This window comes from Bos indicus x Bos taurus, chromosome 1 (assembly GCF_003369695.1).
Source record: "Bos indicus x Bos taurus breed Angus x Brahman F1 hybrid chromosome 1, Bos_hybrid_MaternalHap_v2.0, whole genome shotgun sequence".
Taxonomy (NCBI): Eukaryota; Metazoa; Chordata; class Mammalia; order Artiodactyla; family Bovidae; genus Bos; species Bos indicus x Bos taurus.
Window position 1 is genome coordinate 98,574,236 of NC_040076.1, and position 23,118 is coordinate 98,597,353.

At 40.8% G+C, this 23,118-nt stretch overlaps 1 protein-coding gene across 8 annotated transcripts in view; it reads right to left on the bottom strand.

The window, feature by feature from the left end:
- LOC113892654 (EGF-like and EMI domain-containing protein 1) overlaps positions 1 to 23,118 on the bottom strand; it is a 687,432-nt gene that overhangs the window by 603,701 nt on the left and 60,613 nt on the right. For all 8 annotated transcript variants that reach the window (XR_003511104.1, XM_027541793.1, XM_027541787.1 and 5 more), the window contains exons 2-4: positions 6,205 to 6,339; positions 2,711 to 2,820; positions 1,076 to 1,180 (exon numbers count right to left, since the gene is read on the bottom strand). Coding sequence is in view for 7 of the 8 variants with exons in the window: in XM_027541793.1 (XP_027397594.1) it covers positions 1,076 to 1,180; positions 2,711 to 2,820; positions 6,205 to 6,339 (350 nt within the window). In the remaining variant the exon portion in view is untranslated. The remainder of the gene's footprint in view (positions 1 to 1,075; positions 1,181 to 2,710; positions 2,821 to 6,204; positions 6,340 to 23,118) is intronic.

Consider the following 23,118-nt stretch of genomic DNA (forward strand, 5'->3'; position numbering starts at 1 on the left):
GAAATCAGTGTTCCATAGTCAAAGAATAAATTGGGATAGAAAATCAGCTTTATTTTAATTCACAATTTTTAAAAAAGGAAACAACCTAGGGAAGAATATCAAGATTAATTTACAAGAAGAATAGCTTTGAGGTGCCCAGGAAAAAAATGTGAGCCTGAACCTTATGCCAAGGGCAGAGGAGACAAATGAATATGAGTGATGAGCTCTCAGCAACCTTCCAACTTCACTGACAAAGATTCAAGTAATGGATAAGAGAAGGCAAACATATTAGCAGAAGACAATGAAGACAATATTTTTGTTCACTTTTTATACCTATTTCTTTAACTTCTATGTGATAGGTTTTGTTTTGTTTTCCCTGCCTTGAAAAGATAAATGCAGATGGATTCACATCCTCCAGAGACTAGAATCAGATGATCAAGTCAAAACAAATCCTTCTGAAAGCACCCACTCTCATAGCAGATGCAGTAAAAGACACATCATTGGCCATTTTGAGAATTTCCTGCCCAAGAAACATCTTAAACACACATGTCCAAAACTGACAGTTGTTAAGCTCCAACCTTGAAAACTAGGTTACCAAGTTTTGACACATTGAGAATCATGCAAGTGTCAAGCTTTTTGTGCTTTTTTTAACAAAACACAAAGGATAGAAAAGGAGTAAATATCACATCATGCTAAATTTGTCTTAATCCTCACTTTATTCATTCACAAATCACATAAATCTCACAGAATACTGTACCAGCATTTTCAAACCATGGCTCCATTAAAGATTTAGCATCTGAAGTCAGAAAGAGGTTTTCTTATTAAGCTGCCATTTCCTTTACAAAATAGACTATTTTGTACTTACTGCTACCCTTTGAACTCTTATAGTGAATAATTAAAACTAAACTGCAGAGCATAATTTTCAATGCTGAGTACACTGTAGGTTGTAGGTTTTTGCTTAGTGGCTGATTTCAAATGCTCACCAATCCCCAGAGGGATAACCCTGCCATTAGTTTGAATCGACAAAATTGGCTGGCCCCTAAAAGCAAGGCAGACAGCTCCAAATCATAATAAAATGGTCTTGTTCGCAACTCACCATATTGACAGTGGGGTCCCTGAAAACCCTCTGAACACTGGCACCGCTGGACTTCACCCTCTGAGCATCTCTTCCCATGGACACAAGTCTCCACTGCAGAGACAGCTAAAAGAAAGGTAGACAAGAAGGCCGGAGAGAACAGAGTATAGGGAAGGAAAGAAAATCCTCAGTGTACGCATCAAGTTGCTAATATAGACACCATCTAGAAATTTCTACCAGCTCCTCTAGCCTCTCCACCGAAAACAGTTTTTTCATTACCAATTAAGGCCATTGCCTCCTAAAGCCTTGTAGAACTCCGTATGTGGTAACATCTGTATCACTTTGAAGCTCGTAGAAATGCCCCACCCTAGACCTACTGAATCAGAATCCATACCTTAACAAGGTACTAGCTGATTTGTATTCAGATTCAAGTTTGAGTAGCAATGGTCTTTATGGGAAACAAGTTTTTTAAAGAGTGGATATATGTATATGTATAACTGATTCACTTTGCTGTACACCTGAAATGAACACAGCATTGTAAATCAACTCCACTCCAATAAAAACTAAAGGAAAAAATAAAAAAGAGTAGCACTAGTCTAAAGGAACTCCATGAAGATGGCTATGCAACCCAAGCAAATCTAAAACACAAGCAAGAAATACAAATACTTACCAGAGGCAAAGGACTGTGCTAGGTGCCACACAAGATAAAGAATTCATCTCACAGTCATTAATTTCCAGGAGTCTATAATATAGGTGAGATGACACGTGGGCAGATATATTTACTGAGCTTAAGCCACTCATCTTCAGTGTCCTAGCACCGCATGCAAATGCAATGACCCCCAGTGTACTCCTCAACCCTAAGCCTGCTTAATATGGGAAGCCTGAGGCAACTTCACCAAAATCATTCAAGAACAGAAAGCATGGTGGGGAAGGGAGCAGGATGCCGACAAACTCCCAAAGGTGCAGGATAACAGGAGAGATGAATGGTTGTGCTGTGGTCTGCATTGATTGCAACACACTGAAGCATTTTAAGTGACTTGGCAATAACTATAAACACATAGGTAACGGAGTCGCTAAACGGATTAGTTTCTCTGGTGTGAATGAACTATATAATGCTGCTAGTTCTGCTGCTCAAGGGCTGTCAGATAGACACCAAAGGTCCTAGAATACCCTCACCAGAGGTTTGTGAAAGGACTGCATACCTCATCTTAAAAAGTAAACTGCCTCCCTAGTTCTGCAATTAATCATGAGAAGCACAAGTCAAGAAATCCCATTTAGATTTCCCTCCGGACTTTTGAATCAGCCATGGATTACAAATTTGATGATATGAGAAAGGGGCAAACAGCAAAGGGAGACAGAAGCTTACTAGGTGTAACCTGTCTGGCTTTAAATAAACTGCCTTTTACATAAAGAGACAGAATATAAAGCATCAGTTCTGTGGGTCCTAAGTTCTCATCTATCGTTAGCAACGCTTAACAGAAAGGCTTTCTGCACATTTCTGCCATGTGAGCATCTTCAGTCCAAAGAGATGCTCTGAATCTGTGGTGAGTCTAAAGATGCCTAAAGCTTGACAGGCATGATATGATTGAAGCCCAAAACAGAGTGAGACCATTACTTCTAGTGACAGAGAGTTAGACAGGAAGAATTATAACTTACAGCATAGGCAGCCAGGTTCATTGTCCCACCGGCTCCAACCAGGGCAGCACTTGTAGACTGTCTGCTGCTCCAGGCTGTATGCCTGTCTGTAGATGGTGTAGTATCGGGTCCTAAGGAATAAGAATGAGATTGATCCTATTTTCCTCTTAAGGTAATGCTTCGTCTTAAAGCCAGAGCTGTCATCTTAAACCCACTATCAAATCCTCCCTGCAACCCAAATCCTGACATTTATACACACACACACACACATTATATATATATATATATATATATATATATATATACATATAAAATTTGTATGCATTGTACACATGCACACACACACACACCTCATTAAATACATAACCAAGATTTAATGTAGATACAGGTTACTGAAAATTAATAGGGACTGCAAGTCCTGTAGTATAAACTACCCTAAGGGTCACTGAAGCTATCAAAAATGGAACCCATGATTATGAAGAGAATAATGAAATCTAGAAGGATAATAAGTCACATGCTTTCAATTTGACAGTGAAGGCCCCTCATCATGGGTCCCATGATAGTGTGCATTCTCATCAGTGGTGACATCATCCACAAGCAGGGGACAATTGGTTCTTGGGTAGGAGGGGCGAGAAAAATCTTAGTAATACAATGGTCTGTGGTCCTACACATGAGCAGAGAACAGGAACAGAAAGAAGCATATCTGTGATATTGAACCTTCATGGGGAAGGCGGACAATTACTAAAATAAAAAGAAAAAGTTTACAAAGTCTCCTGGGGGGAGGGCAACAAGGAACAAAAGATTGAACAATGAATAAAATAATGAACAAAACACTACACTATTTCTGCTGACCTCTTAATAGACCATAATACCATAATTGGTGATGGACAGGGAGGCCTGGCGTGCTACAGTCCATGGGGTTGCAATGAGTCGGTCATGACTGAGCAACTGAACTGAACTGAATCACAATCTCACTAACCCAGATAACTTCCTTCCTATCAAATTGATGTCTTATTTATTCTTTATCCCCAAAGTACTATATTGTCTTACCTCTCCTCATATCCCCAGCCCAAATCACCTTCCTGTGCCTGTGTGCTCATTTGCTTCACTCATGTCTGACTCTGCAATCCCATAGGCTGTACCTCACCAGGCTTCTCTGTCCATGGAATTTTCCTGGGAGGAATACTAGAGTGGGTTGCCACGCCGTCCTTCAGGGGATCGTCCCAACCCAGGGATTGAACCCGTGTCTCCTGCATTTTAGGTGGATTCTTTGCCACTGAGCCACTAGGGAAGCCCAATCCCCTTCATATTCAAAGCCAATTTCAAGTTTCACTTCCTCCAATTTCTCTTTTTGCATCATGTCAATGTACAGTGTTCTTTCTCCTCTCTTGAAAATAGGATTTAATGTCATTTTTATAACACTTGACTATTCACCATCTTGAAGAGAGAATAGAAAGAAAGAAAGTGACATCGCTTAGTCATGTCCAGTTGTGATCCCACAGACTGTAACCTATCAGGCTCCTCTGACCATGGGATTTTCCAGGCAAGAATACTGGGGTGCGTTGCCATTCCCTTCTTCAGGGGATCTTCCTAACCCAGGGATCGAACCTGGGTCTCCTGCATTGCAGGCAGACGCTTTACTTTACTTTCTTTCTTTCTTTCTTTTTATGACACTTGATTATTCACCATCTTGAAGTGTCCCCTAATATTTTTGGAGGTACATCTCTCTAATAGGGATATAAGTATACCTTTGTTTACTTACATACAAACAAAAGGGATATAAGTTTGGCATGCCACAACTCCAAACTCAGGTTCATAAATACTTGCTGAATAAAGGAAAGCATAAAACTATTAAGCTCTTGAAAATAAACATAAAACATGTTTTATTTATTCATGTTTGCTTTCCCAAATCTGAATGTCTATGTAGTAGTGGACTTGCTTTGGTTTGGACTAATGTCAACAAGAGTTAAATCTCATGGTAGTGAAAAAAAAGTGAAAGTTTTAGTCACTCAGCCCTGTCTGACTCCTTTTGACCTGAAGAACTTTAGCCTGCCAGGCTCCTCTGTCCATGGAATACTACAGGCAAGAATACTGGCACTGTTAGCCATTCCCTTCTTCAGAGGATCTTCCCCAACCCAGGGATCAAACCCGGGTCTCCTGCATTGCAGGCAGATTCTTTACCATCTGAGCCCCTAGGGAAGATAAACTTCATGGAAGGGATGCCAAATAGCTAATCGAAAAGTCATTTTCAAAATCAGGACTTGAATATCTACTGTGTACCAAGCATCGTATCACATGTGTTAAATACATTTTTAGTTAATCCTTGTAATATCCATGTATAGTATTATTTTTCTAACTTTACAGACTAAGGAATAGAAAAAGTAGAAACTTTTTCAGTGTCACATAGCTAGTAAAAGCCAGAAGTTTTTTCTGATTTAAATTAATTTAAAGGTCCTGAGTAAAGACCAAAAAAAAAAAAAAAAACACCCCACTATTCACACACACAATGTATATGGGAAAGTGAAAGTGAAGTCACTCAGTCGTGTCCGACTCTTTGTGACCTCATGGACTGTAGCCTACCAGGCTCCTCTGTCCGTGGGGTTTTCCAGGCAAGAGTTCTGGAGTGGTTTGCCATTTCCTTCTCCAGGGGATCTTCCCATCCCAGGGATCGAACCCAGGCCTCCCACATTGTAGGCAGACACTTTACCGTCTGAGCCACCAGGGAAAATCTCATAAATGATTTAGTCTTATTAAACCTAGTCTTATATTAATTACCAGTGTTCTGCCATTTCTATACAGTGGCAAATGCCCTTATTTACACATGCCATCAATTTTCCTTAAGTAATACTAGTGATATTAATACTAGTAATAATAAATTCATTAAAGTTACATTTTTTAACTTTGTTTCCTGAATTCAGACAAAATTGATTCATTTACGTAAAACTTGAACACCTTAGCAACTATTTAAGAAATGCTTAGATATTTTATAAATCTATTTTAAAAAGTCCCTATGAAGTCTTCACGCATAGGAAAAACACACACTGGCTTTTTCTGTCCTTTCCCAGGCAGCTGAGTTAATCCTAATTCAAAGACCATAATGAAGTTAAAGAAGTTCTAGGTTTCAAAGTGTTACAAGAGAACCAGGGGCAGGTCAGATGGTAGTTCAGAATCATAGATGCCTTGGATCCAAGTTACACTAAATTTAGCAAACTAACACAATATTTCTTGTTTCTCTCGGCCTTCTGATCCACAGCTTTCAGTGTCTATCCCGTTAAAAAGTAAAATTAATGGCATCTAACCCAAATACCTCACATAGAAATGAGGCTTGAACTAAAGTAATAATATATTCTGTTTCTGAAGGAAAATATATAACTTTAAAGTTCCTCATGGGCATATCTTATTTTTGTTTACTTATATGATTATTTTCTAAAATTTATTGGATGAAATCTTCAGATGCAGCTTAGGCTTTGGCTTTGATTTTTAGAAACAAAGTCAAGATAGTGGAACACCTTTACCTTCTTTCGTAACCCACACACCACTGCGGGCTGGTGCAGCCCTGTTTCCAGATCTTGATGGTGTGCGTGAACGCTTGGACACATGGCCGACGAAGTCCCACGACAGTCAGCTGCTCTTCTTCGCAAACATTTGGCCTTGGAAAAAAAAAGAATAGTAATGCAATAAAAATAGATTACATCTTTATGTTTTATTCATGAATCATTTGTTCCTTCATTTTCCACAAAAAGCTTGTGGTGACTTACATAAAGTGAGAAAGAAAAATACAGGCAAAGTAGGAAAAAAAAAAAAAAAAACAGACCCAAGGAAAAGAAAAATCAGAATAGATTTTAAAAAACAAGGAGAAATTTAGAAGACAAATGTGAATGTCCTAAGTTCCCATGTACTTGAGAAAACTGAGCTGAAAATTAAGTTCTAAGCTCTTTGGTAGCCAAAATGTATAAAGAAACACAAGTCCAGGATTCTCAATATCCATGAAGAAAAAAGACAGGCTGATTCAACAAAAGGAGTTAATTTTTTCCTGGAAATTATTCCTGAGCACTATTTTCCATCGACGTGCTTAGTTAATTCAGTTTCACCCATAATATTGGGTTGGCCAAAAAGTTAGGTTTTACTGTAAGATGGTAAGGGAAAAACCCGAGCGACCCTTTTGGCAACCCAATACTTCTTTAAACGCAAATACTTTTGAACTAGCACAATTATATCAACATTTCCTTATAGAAAGCTTATACAAACATACAGGATTTTAGACATATTGTCTTTAATTTTTAAATGTCCGGGGATAGATAAAACTCAGGGCTTCCTAAGTGGCACTAGTGGTAAAGGACCCACCTGCCAATGCAGGAGACATAAGAGAAGCGGGTTCAATCCCTGAGTCAGGAAGATCCCTTGGAGGAGGGCATGGCAACCCACTCCAGTATTCCTGCCTGGAGAATCCCATGGACAGAGGAGCCTGGTGGGCTACAGTCCATGGGTCACAAAGAGTCAGACAAGACTGAAGTGACTCAGCACAGCACACAGATAACACTCATCACCTAGAGTGCCAGAATTAAATTCTTTTGTAATTTGACGTTTACTCCTTGGAAGGAAAGTTATGACCAACCTAGATAGCATATTCAAAAGCAGAGACATTACTTTGCCAACAAAGGTTCGTCTAGTCAAGGCTATGGTTTTTCCTGTGGTCATGTATGGATGTGAGAGTTGGACTGTGAAGAAGGCTGAGCACCGAAGAATTGATGCTTTTGAACTGTGGTGTTGGAGAAGACTCTTGAGAGTCCCTTGGACTGCAAGGAGATCCAACCAGTCCATTCTGAAGGAGATCAGCCCTGGGATTTCTTTGGAAGGAATGATGCTCAAGCTGAAACTCCAGTACTTTGGCCACCTCATGCAAAGAGTTGACTCATTGGAAAAGAGTCTGATGCTGGGACGGATTGGGGGCAGGAGGAGAAGGGGACGCCAGAGGATGAGATGGCTGGATGGCATCACTGACTCGATGGACGTGAGTCTGAGTGAACTCCGGGAGTTGGTGATGGACAGGGAGGCCTGGTGTGCTGTGATTCATGGGGTTGCAAAGAGTCTGACACGACGGAGCGACTGATCTGATCTGATCACTTAGTGATGAATGATTTACTGCTGCTGCTAAGTTGCTTCAGTCGTGTCCAACACTGTGTGACCCCAGAGATGGCAGCCTACCAGGCTCTTCTGTCCCTGGGATTCTCCAGGCAAGAACACTGGAGTGGGTTGCCATTTCCTTCTCCAATGCATGAGAGTGAAAAGTGAAAATGAAGTCGCTCAGTCGTGTCCAACTCTTCTCGATCCCATGGACTGCAGCCCACCAGGCTCCTCCGTCCATGGGATTTTCCAAGCAAGAGTACTGGAGTGGGGTGCCATTGCCTTCTCTGGAATGATTTACTAGTCCATACCAATTGTTTGGCTTTTGAAAACAATACTAATTATAACAGTCATCTGACCAAACACCCAGACTTCTCCTGCATTCAAAGTCACCTGTATGCCATACACGAACCTCCCTAGGGTCAGGCGTTGGTGTTCTTTTTTATGAGTCGTGAAACTCATAGTCTAGCCAACTCTCCATACTCATAATCTGCTGAAAATAGAAATGGCTCCTGATTCAGGACTCTAGTCTGTCTCTAAACAGATCTGTGAACCTGTCTAGTGATAACACTGATAACAACACCTAATATACTGCCTGCACTAAAATCAGTTACCTCACCCTCCACAGCTGCAGTCCCTTTTTGTGATCACTTCATTTCAGGGCACTGACTAAATCTCACCTTCTGGTTTCACTTACAGTCCAATTCTCACCTCCAGATATACTTTTGAAAGGTGATTTTGGGGACTGTTAACATTACCTAAATGAAATAAAATTTGTGTTGAATGTTATTTATGAGTTTGTATAGCACATTTTAGTGCTTTAGGTAAATACTGTAATAAAACAATAAATGTAAAAACGACACATAAGTGAGGCATCCATAAAATCCTCAAGAATTGGGCAGTGGGCCTAAAGAAAACCTTAGCTTTTAAAAATGCCATACTGTGGCTTCCTTGGTGGCTCAATGGTAAAGAATCTGTCTGCCAATGCAGGAGACATGCGTTCAATCCCTTGTCCAGGAAGATCCTATATACTGTGGTGCAACTAAGCCCAGGCACCACAACTATTAAGCCCATGCTCTAGGGCCTGGGAATTGCAACTATTGAGCCCATGTGCTGCAGTTCCTGAAGCCCCAGTGCCTTAGAGCACGTGCTCCAAAACAAGAGAAGTCACCCAATGAGAAGTCCACCCACCACTAGAGTGTAGTCCTCGCTTGCCGCACCTACAGAACAAAGCCTGCACACCAAGGAACACCCAGAACAATCAGAAATGAGTAAAGAAATAAATAATTAATAATTGAATGTCATATTAGATTGTCCTATATCTTTACCTTCACATGGACTTAACATGTTTGGGGGAAGCAGACTAGCCCTGTTAGAATGAGTTCACCAAACATTTACTTTATCTGTCCATAATTTGAATTTTTACACCCCATATAGTCTTGACCTCTATTTTATAACCTATTTTTTAAATCTATTATTCCATTCATCCAGCCACCCACCCTAGTCATTCATCCATTCAACAAATACTGCAACCTACATGTGCCAGAAACATTGCTCCACCCCAACCTCCACCCTCCCACCACCCAGCTTGCACCCACTATCACCAAGGATTTGAGTGTAAGTAGTTTCTTTGGAAAGTGAAGAAAACACCAGTGAGGAAGTGATGAAATGAGACAAGGAAAGAGAGTTAGCCAAGAAAAAAGATATTATCAAGCCAGGCAACACTAGCTGAGAGCTCCCCAAAGTCAGAAGGAGCCTGGGTATTCATACACCAATTCCTATGAGTGCTTGGTTGAGAGCTACATCTTCTCCAGCATTTCAGGCAGAAGCCCAGGTAGGCAGAGTCTGCTTTTGGTAGCCAAAGTCTTCAGATACAGAAATGCAAATACTGGCAGTTGGAAGCGTGGCAGGTGTGCAGTGATAAAGGAGAGGGACAAGGGTGCTGTGCGGACACTTTCAGCTGCAGGTGGTATGAATGAAAGAAAGTCCACGGTCCCTTTGCCCTGACCATCTAAGTAGAAAGGAGAGTAAATAAAAACACTTAAAAATACAAAAGGTAGACTGCTAAGATGGAAACAATCAGGGGACTGAAAAAGAGAAGGGAATTCTTACTAAGATTCATTGATTAGGAAAGGCCTCACTGAAGAGGTGACATTGTGACCTGAAAGGGTGAAGAGACACCAGGACAACCAGGGGATGCCATTCAGGCAGAAAGAAGGAGAATGAACTGAGGCTGTAAACAGGGGAAACGCTTGGCCTCCAGAGATCTGAAAGGAGGCCAAATTGACTCAATTGATGAGATGTTCTGAAGGGCAAACGGGGCCTTTCAGGCTGAGGGATTCTGATTTTATTCTCAGGGCATTGTAAGCCACAGAGAGTTTTTAGAATTTTGATTTTTGGTCTTTTTTTTTTTTTTTACTACAGACAGGATCTAGAGATGGATCTGTGATTCTCTCTGACACCCAGGTCCCCTCCTTGATAATGACTTAGGTTATATCTGCTCTTGGGCATTACAAATAACAAGTCAGCCCAATCCAGCAATTGACCCACAAGTCCCAGTAATCTACCAAACATTCCTTAAGGTTTTTCCTAATTTCTACAAAGAAGTCCCCAAGGAAACTCTGTACCTTAAGAAGAGCCAAACCTAGCAGCACCAGTGAATAAGAAAAGGCACAGCACAAACTTTATGCATCACAAGGAAAATGTATTAGTCTAAAGTTTCTAGAAAATTATATGTAATTCAGGTTGTCACTAAATAATCTAACATCATAAGAAACATCAATGTGACTTCAGAACTTCACATTATATATAGTTTCACATGTCACAGCTAGCAAGCAACTTTCCTTTGGTTGAGATGAAATTTTATGTTAGGTTAACTCATAGTAGAGAATGTTTGGTAAAGTAACATCATCCTTGATGCCCCTAAAGAAGTGGTTAAATAAAATCAGTCACTTGGGACTTTCCTGGTGGAGCAGTAGATAAGAATCCTCCTGCCAGTGCAGGGGACATGGGTTCGATCCCTGGTCCGGGAAGATTTCACATGCCATGGGGCAACTAAGCCCAAAAGGCACAACTTCTAAGCCTGTGTGCTGCAAGTACTGAAGCCCAAGAGCATAGAGTCTGCGGTCTGCAGTCAAAGAAGCCACCTCCATGAGAAGCCCTTGCACAGCAATGATAAACTGCCCTCTGCTGCTGCTGCTGCTGCTGCTGTCGCTTCAGTCGTGTCCGACTCTGTGCGACCCCACAGACGGCAGCCCACCAGGCTCCCCCATCCCTGGGATTCTCCAGGCAAGAACACTGGAGTAAGTTGCCATTGCCTTCTCCAATCCATTAAAGTGAAAAGTGAAAGTGAAGTCGCTCAGTCGTGTCCGACTTTTAGCGACCCCATGGACTGCAGCCTACCAGGCTCCTCCATCCATGGGATTTTCCAGGCAAGAGTACTGGAGTGGGGTGCTATTGCCTCACTAGCTGCAATTAGAGAAAGTCCTCACAGCAACAAAGACCTCCTAGTGCAACAAAATAAATAAACAAATAATTTTTTTTAAAAAATCAGTCACTTGGTTATTCTGCAGGTGTTGAGTATATTTCAACTTTTTAAAATTATGCACCTTTCTTAAGGACAAAAGTCATAAATGCTAACAGTATAGAAGCCTGAACAATGAACAAATACAGAAAGTTGTTTGTCCCTAGACATGCTACCAGATGTAACCACTGCTAGTAAAATGATAAATTCATATCCAATTCTTTCTGGGTGCACACAAACATATTTTTGTATAAATGGAATCATAATCTACTATTTTTAAAATTATGTAAAAAATATTTTTTAACTTAGCAAATAACATGGTATGAATATTTTTCCTTTTTGAAATTTGTAGCATTAATTTAACCTTTTTTTTTCTAGAGTATGAACTTAGAATAATATAGAATTAATTCAGCCAACATCCTATTGATATACAGTTGTTTCTAATAGTTTATGACTATAAACAACTCTGATGTCAGTTGCCCTATAGAAAAACTGAATTACGGATTAATCTTTTTCTTATATCTCCCTATGAAATATTTGTTTTTCTCTGAGTTGTTTCAGTTCAGGATTTTTTTAGCCTCTCCTGTGTTTTCAGTTCAGTTCAGTTGCTCAGTCATGTCCAACTCTTTGCAACCCCATGGACTGCAGAACCCCAGGCTTCCCTGTCCATCACCAACTCCCAGAGCTTACTCAAACTCATATTCACTGGATCGGTGATGCCATACAACCATCTCATCCTCTGTCTTCCCCTTCTCCTCCTGCCTTCAATCTTTCCCAGCATCAGGGTCTTTTCCAATGAGTCAATTCTTCGAATCAGGTGGCCAAAGTACTAGAGTTTCAGTTTCAGCATCAGTCCTTCCAATGAATATTCAGGACTGATTTCCTTTAAGATTGACTAGTTGGATCTCCTTGCATTCCAAGGGACTCTCAGGAGTCTTCTCCAACACCACAGTTCAAAAGCACCAATTCTTTGGCGCTCAGCTTTCCTTATAGTCCAATTATCTTTCTCAAATAGCAGTTATCAGTGCTTGACTACTTTTAAGCATGAAGCACTAGAAGCTGATTGGGAGTTCTGTGTGATAGAAAGGGCTTACAATTCGTGAGCTCACTGTTAGGTGATTAGGGGTGAACTTAATGGATGTCCCTGTATGGAAATCTGATTTTTAGGGCCATTCCATTTTTCAGAAAAGTAGCCCCAATTTCCTGCCCATGGAAGCAGACAGCCTATGGCTGCTGCTTCAGGACCAGAGAGCAGAAGGGAACCCCCATCTTTAGGTAGTATCAGTCTGCACCCCTATTGAACCTTCCCTTGCTTGTCTTCTTCACTAGAGAGAATCCAACCTCTCCCTTTCTCTCTCTCTCTCCTGAGTGGGAGTAAAGCATGGTATTTATTCAGCTCTACAGTTTGGAGAAAGGAACCTGGGAATTCCACCAGGTCCGCCAGACTGAATTTACATTCAGTCTTTCAAACAACTCTCTGCTTCCATCCCCACACATTGCCCGCTGTGCACTGCTTACCTCCGCTCTAAATGCTTAATGCTGAACCTTTCTGGGATTCCACGTGAAAGGACCAACAACCTGTCAGAATGGCATAAAGATTACATCAAAGTAAAAATATCTGCACTACAGGTCCAGAAAGAAATGTTTCCTGAACTTCTCTCTGAATAAAGCTGAGATACACCTGAATCACCTGCCCCAAGCACCCCTCCCAACCTCCTCACCATCACTCCAGAGAAGTCTCCAGTCAGGAAGTCAACTGATCTTGGGCAGTGGGACATTTCAAAGCCAATCTGTGTAAACAAACTTCATCAGAACCTTCCATTCTTTGAAGCCCTGCTGCGGCTGCTAAGTCGCTTCAGTCGTGTCCGACTCTGTTCGACCCCACAGACAGCAGCCCACCAGGCTCCTCTGTCCCTGGGATTCTCCAGGCAACAATACTGGAGTGGGTTGCCATTTCCTTCTCCGTTTGAAGCCCTAAACCACCTTAATAAGTTACCAGGTAAATCCTTACTCATATGTATCCCAAGTTGTTCAGGGAGCTACTCCCTATAGCGTACTCTTGCATACAGGAGTAATGAATTTTTCTCCTGCTAATCTTCTAGGAGATTAATGTTCAAAGCTCGGATGATAAAGGAAAAGGTTTTCCTCCCAACAGTTTTGCAACAAGGATTGAATGGTTAGAAATCCTTGGTTCCTTTAGATTCTGCAGTTGAACTCTTCGGAGCAAAAGTGACAAGAGCTTCTCATCTTTTTAGAAAGGAATTTTCCAAAATTTAGATTTACAGGAGAAAATGTTTTGGTTAGGATTACTCTTGTTCTTTTGCTTCCCTGATGGCTCAGCTGGTAAAGAATCCACCTGCAGTGCAGAAGATGCAAAAGATGCAGGTACAATCCCTGGGTTGGGAAGATCCCCTGGAGAAGGAAATGGCAACCCACTCCAGTATTCTTGCCTGGGAAACCCCATGGACAGAGGAGCCTGGAGAGCTACAGTCCATGGGGTCACAACAGAGTCAGAATAAACTGAAGTGATTTAGCATGCACACATGCACGTCTCAAAGTGTTGCTTGTCCTAAGAAGGACAGTCATAACAAAGAACACAGATAAAGGTTCCATAAGCCTGTGTGAGCCACCCTCGTAGACTGGTGAGTTTGCAGTTCGCACTGGACCAGTATCTGCTTGGACAAATTTGCTGCGGGTCACCAATAAAACCAGGTAAGTCTTTCCTTCTGTCTCAATTTTGTGTCCTAAGAAGTTGACTTGGAACCAAAGAGAGAACTGAGACAGGAATACACTAGCAAAACTTCCTGCCAATCACTGCTGACTCTCAGGGAGGTTGTCTAAGCCTAAATCCTAAAGGGTCTCAATTCATAAGGCCCCTTCTCACCTCCTTTCCAATGCCTTCATAGCACTAAGACTTCCCATCTCTGTATCACCATCTGGCATCATAGAGTTGAAGGTCTGTGATTAGACGTGCCTCGCTTCTGTGGGAGGACTGGGACTAAACATTCTTAGCACCAGTGGCACTTGGTTTCCTTCATTTCCTCTGGTTGAGAGTTATTTTGAATTATAGAGGATGCATCTCCTGTGCCCTCTTCAAAGACACCTATTGTGTGCATATATGCATGTGCCTAAATAACCTCAGATATGCAGATGACACCACCCTTATGACAGAAAGTGAAGAGGAACTTTTTAGTTCCTTGAGGAACTAAAGTTCCTTGAGTTTCTTGAGGAGAGTGCAAAAGTTGGCTTAAAACTCAACATTCAGAAAACTAAGATCATGGCATCTGGTCCCATCACTTCATGGCAAATAGATGGGGAAACAGTGGAAACAGTGTCAGACTTTTTCTTTTTGGGCTCCAAAATCACTGCAGATGGTGACTGCAGCCATAAAATTAAAAGACGCTTACTCCTTGGAAAGAAAGTTATGACCAACCCAGATAGCATATTAAAAAGCAGAGACATTACTTTGCCAACAAAGGTCCATCTAGTCAAGGCTATGGCTTTTCCGGTGGTTATGTATGGATATGAGAGTTGGACTGTGAAGAAAGCTGAGCACTGAAGAATTGATGCTTTTGAACTGTGGTGTTGGAGAAGACTCTTGAGAGTCCCTTGGACTGTAAGGAGAGCCAACCAGTCCATCTTAAAGGAGATCAGTCCTGGGTGTTCATTGGAAGGACTGATGTTGAAGCTGAAACTCCAATACTTTGGCAACCTCATGTGAAGAGTTGACTCATTGGAAAAGACCCTGATGCTGGGAGGGATTCAGGGCAGGAAGATAAGGGGATTACAGAGGATGAGATGGCTGGATGGCATCACTGACTCGATGGACATGAATTTGAGTGAACTCTGGGAGTTGGTGATGGGCAGGAAGGCCTGGCATGCTGCGATTCATGGGGTCACAAAGAGTCAGACACGACTGAGCGACTGAACTGAACTGAAGCCACAAAAGAGCTTATTGCTTGGGGTCACATTTGGGATGGGTATACCTATGTAGATCCTATCGTCAATAGCCAGATGATGGACTTTTTCTGAAAACCTTTTATATTTTAATAATTTTTAGAGGGTTTTCTTTCTAAGCAAATGTCCTATTACTACCTATAGAAGATGAATGGAAAGAACACAAAAGGTATCAGAGCTAGTCTAAAATGCCCCTCTAAACAAAATTAAAGGGCAGAAGTCATTCAAACTAATTTTGGCCCCTTTCCCCCACCTCCTCAGGGATTCTTAAGAACTCAAGAAATCCCAAAAGCAACAGTCTGAAGCTGAAAGTGGGAGGAAAGGGGGCCAATTGGAAACAGACTAGTTATTTTATCCACTCAGAAGAATCTGGAAACACCACACGACTTCTTAATATCTCTTCAATCATTTGTCCAAATTCTAGTCTATAACCTACGTGAGATTATATTGTATATCAAGGCAAAAAAAAAAATCTTAAAAATCTTCTCTTTAAATATTGGTGGAAAGATTCTGCTCTCATATTGAGGAGTTAACAATTGGTCCCATCTGCCAGAAATGTAATTAGAATAAAACATAAAGTGGGTCAAAGACAAGAACCCAACTCTTGTCTAAATTAGTGCATTTTGCATGACTGTTCTATGCCTGACTCACAGCTAAAATTTTAGAATGAAAGTCATAAGATCTCTATTTGCATCTGTTTGTATAGTTATGCTTGTTTTATGTTATGTACAGGTGATATTATCCCACCTCTGGGTGATATTATCAACATATAAAATCCCTCAAAAGAGTTCTGTTATAACTGACTTGGCAAAAAATAAGCTCTATTATAAGTAAAATATTTCTAAACCTCCCAGAAGTATAAAGATTATCCCAAATATTTGTCAAATTCAAATCCAAAAGCAATTTGGATAAATCTTTGGTAAATAAGATTGGTATAATATTATTATCAGTTTAATGAAAATGAGTTTGTCTTCTGAGTTATCAGCATTAACTATAATATAAGCATGAATTTTATCTTACCACATTTACTGGTCAAGTAACCTAATATTATATCTACTAGGAGAGGCTTCCCAGTGGCACTAATGGTAAAGAACCTGCCTAAAGAAAGTCTTCTGTATTAGTTAGTTCAGGCTGTCATAACAAGATTCCACAAACTGGGTATTTTAAAAGACAGACATTTATTTTGTTGCAGTTTTGGAGGCTAGAAATCCAAGATCAAGGTCCCATCAAGGTTAGTTTCTCGTAAAAACCCTCATCCTTTCTTAGACAGCTGCTTTATTCCAATGTCCTTACACAGACTTTCCTCTGTATACACAGAGAGACTTTGGTGTCTCTTCTTGTAAGGACACTACTTCTATCAGATTAGGGCCCTGCCCTTATAACCTAGGGGCTTCCCCAGCTCAGATGGTAAAGAATCTGCCTGCAATGCTGGAAACCCCTGGATCGAGAGGATCGCCTGGAGAAGGGAATGGCAATCCACTCCAGCATTCTTGTCTGGAGAATTCCATGGACAAAGGAGCCTGGCTGGCCACAGTCCATGGGGTTGCAAAAAGTCAGACGCAACTGAGCTGCTAACACACTACACTTATAACCTCATTTAACCTGGGTAACTTCTCTAAAATCTTGTCTTCAAATACACTCACATTGGGAGTTAGAATTTCAACATGTGAATTTGAGGGAGGGAAGGTGCATAACAGTTACTAATACAGTCTACAACAGTTACAAGTAATGAAAATAAAGTTTAATAAAAAATATGAATAGAAATAATAGAGAAATAGAAAACAACTTTCTATGAAAAGTATGCAAGGAACGTAAGACACATTATTGTGAAAAGAAAAAGGAGAGTAATATTGTCCTAAAAGTAAGATGACCAGTTGTGCCACAATCAGAAAGAAGAAAAGAACAGGACAAAAATCTGAATGGTACAGAACGTTGTACAAGGTTTGTAGAAAAGGAATCTTATGCTGAATGGTCAAATCTGCCTACAGTTGAATGGGTTTATTTATACTTTTCTAATATGAGATTTATTATTAACAGTACCTGAATGCAAAACTAGAGCTTGGTTTTCCCTCTCTAATGAAACCAGACTCTAGTTTTTGCATTGGGCTACTGGTCTGCTCTTAATAAGGAACTGTACAACATTTTTCTTGATCCTTTAAGTACCCTTTTTCACCTTGAAAACAAAGATTCTGTGTCTTTTCAGAATAATTTCCTATGTTATCTTCATTGTATTCCTGACTGCTTAAAAGAACCAAGTCTTTTCACTATAGAAAGAGCTAAGCTTTATCTTATAATCATGTAACTTCCTATCATTATTTTTACAATCTTTCTTTGTCACTTTGTTGAATAGGTTAAGTATTGCTAAACAGTGCCCTATGATCCTATTATCAATCAAGTGTTCAAACCTTTTGACATTTTTTAATTTGGATATTTTACATTCTTAAAGTCAACTCCTAAATAATATCTTGATCTTGAACTGACTTTGAAATGTCCCAAAGGGACCCAGAAAATATCAAAGGATTTGCTCTTCACCTTGTAAAAAGAGAGATGTTAAAAATTAATTAGGTATGTTGAATTGCATAATAAGTATTGTCAAATAAGAAGAGATGCTTAACCTTCCTTAGGTTATATTTGTATGAGTAAATAGTATTAATATAAGTATTCAGAAACTGCATGAATTTTCTAGAGATTTATCAGTGCCCTCACTGCTCACGGTATGTCCTAGTAATATTTAGCCTGATATTAGAAAATAACAGTAAATGTTATCAATCTCCAGTTTTTATTTTGAAATATTGTGTGTCGAGAAAACAACCAAATTTCTCTGCCAACTGCATTACTTTTATAATGAATTCTCAACAGATCTTTTTAACCCCAGCTATTTTAAATCCTTTTCAGACACAGATAGTTATTGTTTTACTTTGATGCTTTCCTGAAAGCACTTGCAATCAGCTACAGGCTAGGGTGTTTAACAAAAGGAATTTTCTTAAAGACTCATGAAGAGGACTATGCCAGGTACCCTGGGATATAGGCTTTAATTGTTTTGCTTAAATAACTATGAGATCATACCACTGAACTAAGTCACACTTTCTAGAACTCTAGTGGAAAAGTTTACAGGTTCATAAAACTGCTAATCCAACATCAAGCACAAGAATTACATAGGACTAAACGAATTCAGCAATACATGAACTGTGAAATTCCAGATGGTCAAGCTGGTTTTAGAAAAGGTAGAGGAACCAGAGATCAAATTGTCAACATCTGCTGGATCATTGAAAAAGCAAGAGAGTTTCAGGAAAACATCTATTTCTGCTTTATTGACTATGCCAAAGCCTTTGACTCTGTGGATTACAATAAACTGTGGAAAATTTTGAAAGAGAAGGGAATACTGGACCACCTGACCTGCCTCTTAAGAAATCTGTATGCAGGTCAGGGAACAACAGTTAGAACTGGACATGGAACAACAGACTGGTTCAACATAGGAAAAGGAGTACGTCAAGGCTGTATATTGTCACCCTGCTTATTTAACTTCTACGCAGAGTACATCATGAGAAAAGCTGGGCTGGAAGAAGCACAAGCTGGAGTCAAGATTGCCAGGAGAAATGTCAATAACCTCAGATATGTAGATGACACCACCCTTATGGCAGAAAGTGAAGAGAAACTAAAAAGCCTCTTGGGGAAAGTGAAAGACGAGAGTGAAAAAGTTGGCTTAAAGATCAACATTCTGAAAACTAAGATCATGGCATCTGGTCCCATCACTTCATGTGAAATAGAAGTGGGGAAACACTGGAAACAGTGACAGACTTTATTTGGGGGGGCTCCAAAATCACTGCAGATGGTGACTGCAGCCATGAAATTAAAAGACACTTACTCTTTGGAAGGAAAGTTATGACCAACCTAGATAGCATATTAAAAAGCAGGGACATTACTTTGCCAACTTTGTCCATCTAGTCAAGGCTATGGTTTTTCCAGTGGTCATGTATGGATGTGAGAGTTGGACTATAAAGAAAGCTGAGCGCTGAAGAATTGATGCTTTTGAACTGTGGTGCTGGAGAAGACTCTTGAGAGTCCCTTGGACTGCAAGGCGATCCAACCAGTCCATTCTAAAGGAGATCAGTCCTGGGCTGGGTGTTCATTGGAAGGACTGATGCTAAAGCTGAAACTCCAGTACTTTGGCTATCTCATGCGAAGAGCTGACTCATTTGGAAAGACCCTGATACTGGGAAAGATTGAGGGCAGGAGGAGAAGAGGACGGCAGAGGGTGAGATGGTTGGATGGCATCACTGACTCAATGGACATGAGTTTGGGTAAACTCTGGGAGTTGGTGATGGATAGGGAGGCCTGGCATGCTGCAATTCATGGGGTTACAAAGAGTCGGACATGATTGACAGACTGAAATGAACTGAACTGAATTGAAAAGAAATGAACTCAGAAAGGATGATTATGGCTTTTGTTTGGAATATTTCTTCTGGATTTAAAGAACATCCTTCTCTTTTCTCTTAAGCCATCTATACCTTACAAATTTGTAAATTATACTTTTGTAAACTGAAATGAAACATTTATCTTTTTCTCTCTCTGATCCTTCCAGACTTTAGAAAATCTCATTAGGTATTCTTAGTTTCATGGCAATATAGTTACTTGCACAAATTTGATAAGAATCTGTCCTCCTTGTAACAAAACATAATTGGAAACATGGGTTATAAAATCAAGGCTTTGACTAGAATTTCACATTTTAAAATGATTCATAGAATCACATATGTCCAGACAGTTTGCATTAATAAGTCTGACTTTATGGAACCAAAGCTTGAAAGCCCTGTTGGAAAAACTGGCCTGTCACCTGGCTTAGAGTATTCCCAGACATACAGGTAAATCAGGACGTTCACTTCCTCACAGGCCTTGAAATTAGGGGGACCTTGAGAATAGATGAATTTACTCATGTATATAATGTAAATGAAGTCTAGTGACAAGTTTCTGTCTTGGTTTCCTAGCCTTGAGAGACTTTTAAAGGCCAATGTGAGATTCCTTATGAAAGTGCCAGCAAAATAAATTCTAAAAAGGTCTATGTGGTAAATTACCATTCTTGGAGCACTTATGTAATTAATCTGGCCAAATGTAATAAGACCAGACTCATTTTGTAACCAAGTCTAATCTTACTTTTATTTCTGATTGAGATAATTATAGAGAAAAATGTTATGTTTCAGTGGAAAACTATAACCCACCCTTGTTGGTTTGTCAGGGGACATTCAACTTTAAGGGATCCAATATGTTGCATTTTCCTTTGTGTGCCATTTCTCAAGGATTCTCTGTTCCTTATCAGTTCCTGGAATACAGGAACGAGCAGAGCTGCATGCAGTTCTCAGGACTGAGATATGGGAAAGAGCACCCACTTGGACTCCTTTCAGTGACTCCCTTCAGTGACTCTCTTCAGTGACCTTGTATGTATTCAGTTCAGTTCAGTTCAGTCGCTCAGTCGTGTCCGACTCTGCAACTCCATGAATCGCAGCACGCCAGGCCTCCCTGTCCATCACCAACTCCCAGAGTTCACTTAAACTCATGTCCATCAAGTCAGTGATGCCATCCAGCCATCTCATCCTCTGTTGTCCCCTTCTCCTCCTGCCCTCAATCCCTTCCAGCATCAGAGTCTTTTCCAATGAGTCAACTCTTCGCATGAGGTGGCCAAAGTATTGGAGTTTCAGCTTTAGCATCAGTCCTTCCAATGAACACCCAGGGCTAATCTCCTTTAGAATGGACTGGTTGGATCTCCTTGCAGTCTCAAGAGTCTTCTCCAACACCACAGTTCAAAAGCATCAATTCTTCGGCGCTCAGCCTTCTTCACAGTGCAACTCTCACATCCATACATGACCACTGGAAAAACCATAGCCTTGACTAGACGAACCTTTGTTGGCAAAGTAATGTCTCTGCTTTTGAACATGCTATCTAGGTTGGTCATAAATTTCCTTCCAAGGAGTAAGCCTCTTTTAATTTCATGGCTGCAATCACCATCTGCAGTGATTCTGGAGCCAAAAAATATAAAGTCTGACACTGTTTCCACTGTTTTCCCATCTATTTCCCATGAAGTGATGGGACCAGATGCCATGATCTTAGTTTTCCGAATGTTGAGCTTTAAGCCAACTTTTTCACTCTCCTCTTTCACTTTCCTCAAGAGGCTTTTTAGTCCTCTTCACTTTCTGCCATAAGGGTGGTGCCATCTGTATATCTGAGGTGATATTTCTCCCAACAATCTTGATTCCAGCTTGTGCTTCTTCCCGCCCAGCTTTTCTCATGATGTACTCTGCATAGAAGTTAAATACGCAGGGTGACAATATACAGCCTTGACATACTCCTTTTCCTATTTGGAACCAGTCTGTTGCTGCATGTCAAGTTCTAACTGTTGTTTCCTGACCTGCATACAGGTTCTCAAGAGGCAGGTCAGGTGGTCTGATATTCCCATCTCTTTCAGAATTTTCCATAGTTTATTGTGATCCACACAGTCAAAGGCTTTGGCATAGTCAATAAAGCAGAAATAGATATTTTTCTGGAATTCTCTTTCTTTTTTGACTATCCATTTTGTTGCAACTGGTGGAATTTCATTCTTTGTAATGGCTGAGTAATCATTTTATTAACAGTGTATAAGCCTGCATTTCTGCTAGTAAAATACCCTTGCTCTACTAGAGACTTGGGTCCCCCACGTCCTTCTCTCTCTCTTCATTCTCTTTGGAACATGGAAGCCTACTGAATTCACTCTCTCGCCCGGGCTTTCATGACCTCCTTGAGAGGACACCCTGTGCCTTCATAAGCAGTACAAGTCCTGTGCATGGGTTTTATTGGTTTTCCATGTAACCCGAGAGATACTGCTGTCTCTCTCTCTTTTTCTCTCTTTCTTTTCATTGACTCCAGTTCCCAGGTCCCAGTCTGTAAAAGACCACAACGTGGTAGTTATATTATAGTTATATATTATCGGAGAAGGCAATGGCAACCCACTCCAGTACTCTTGCCTGGAAAATCCCATGATGGAGGAGCCTGGTAGGCTGCAGTCCATGGGGTCGCTAAGAGTTGGACACGACTGAGCGACTTCACTTTCACTTTTCACTTTCATGCACTGGAGAAGGAAATGGCAACCCACTCCAGTGTTCTTGCCTGGAGAATCCCAGGGACGGCGGGGCCTGGTGGGCTGCCATCTATGGGGTCGCACAGAGTCAGACACGACTGAAGCAACTTAGCAGCAGCAGCAGCAGCAGTAGCAGCAGCATACCTCTCCTAGTTAACATTTCCAATTTTCTCCCATCCTCCTGACTGGAAATAACTGAGAACTAAAGGCCTCCCCTAGTGGCTCTGTCAGTAAAGAATCTGCCTGCAATGCAGGAGACCACCTGCAATACAGGAGACCGCCTGCAATGCAGGAGACCCAGGTTTGATCCCTGGGTTGGGAAGATCCCCTGGAGAAGGAAATGGAAACCCACTCTATTATTGCCTGGGTAATCCCATGGACAGAGGAGCCTGGAGGTCTACAGTTCATGGTTCACAAAAGAATTGGACTTGACGTAGTGACTAAATCACCACCAACCACCACCAAAGCCTGACTAACCCAGACAATTCTAGAAAGCTATGCTCTTCCCACAGGATCCAAAGAAGCCCTGTAAGCTGAAGCTGAATGATGTGACATAAACTTCAAAGGACCCATCATTACAACAGATCATGTATGGGCAACCTTTGTGGCTGGAGCTCTGCTGTATGGACTGCTGAGGAAGTTCACCAAAACACCTTCATTCTTTCATGCTCTGCTTCAGGAAATAACCATGACTGTCACACTGACACCTATGCCATCACCAAA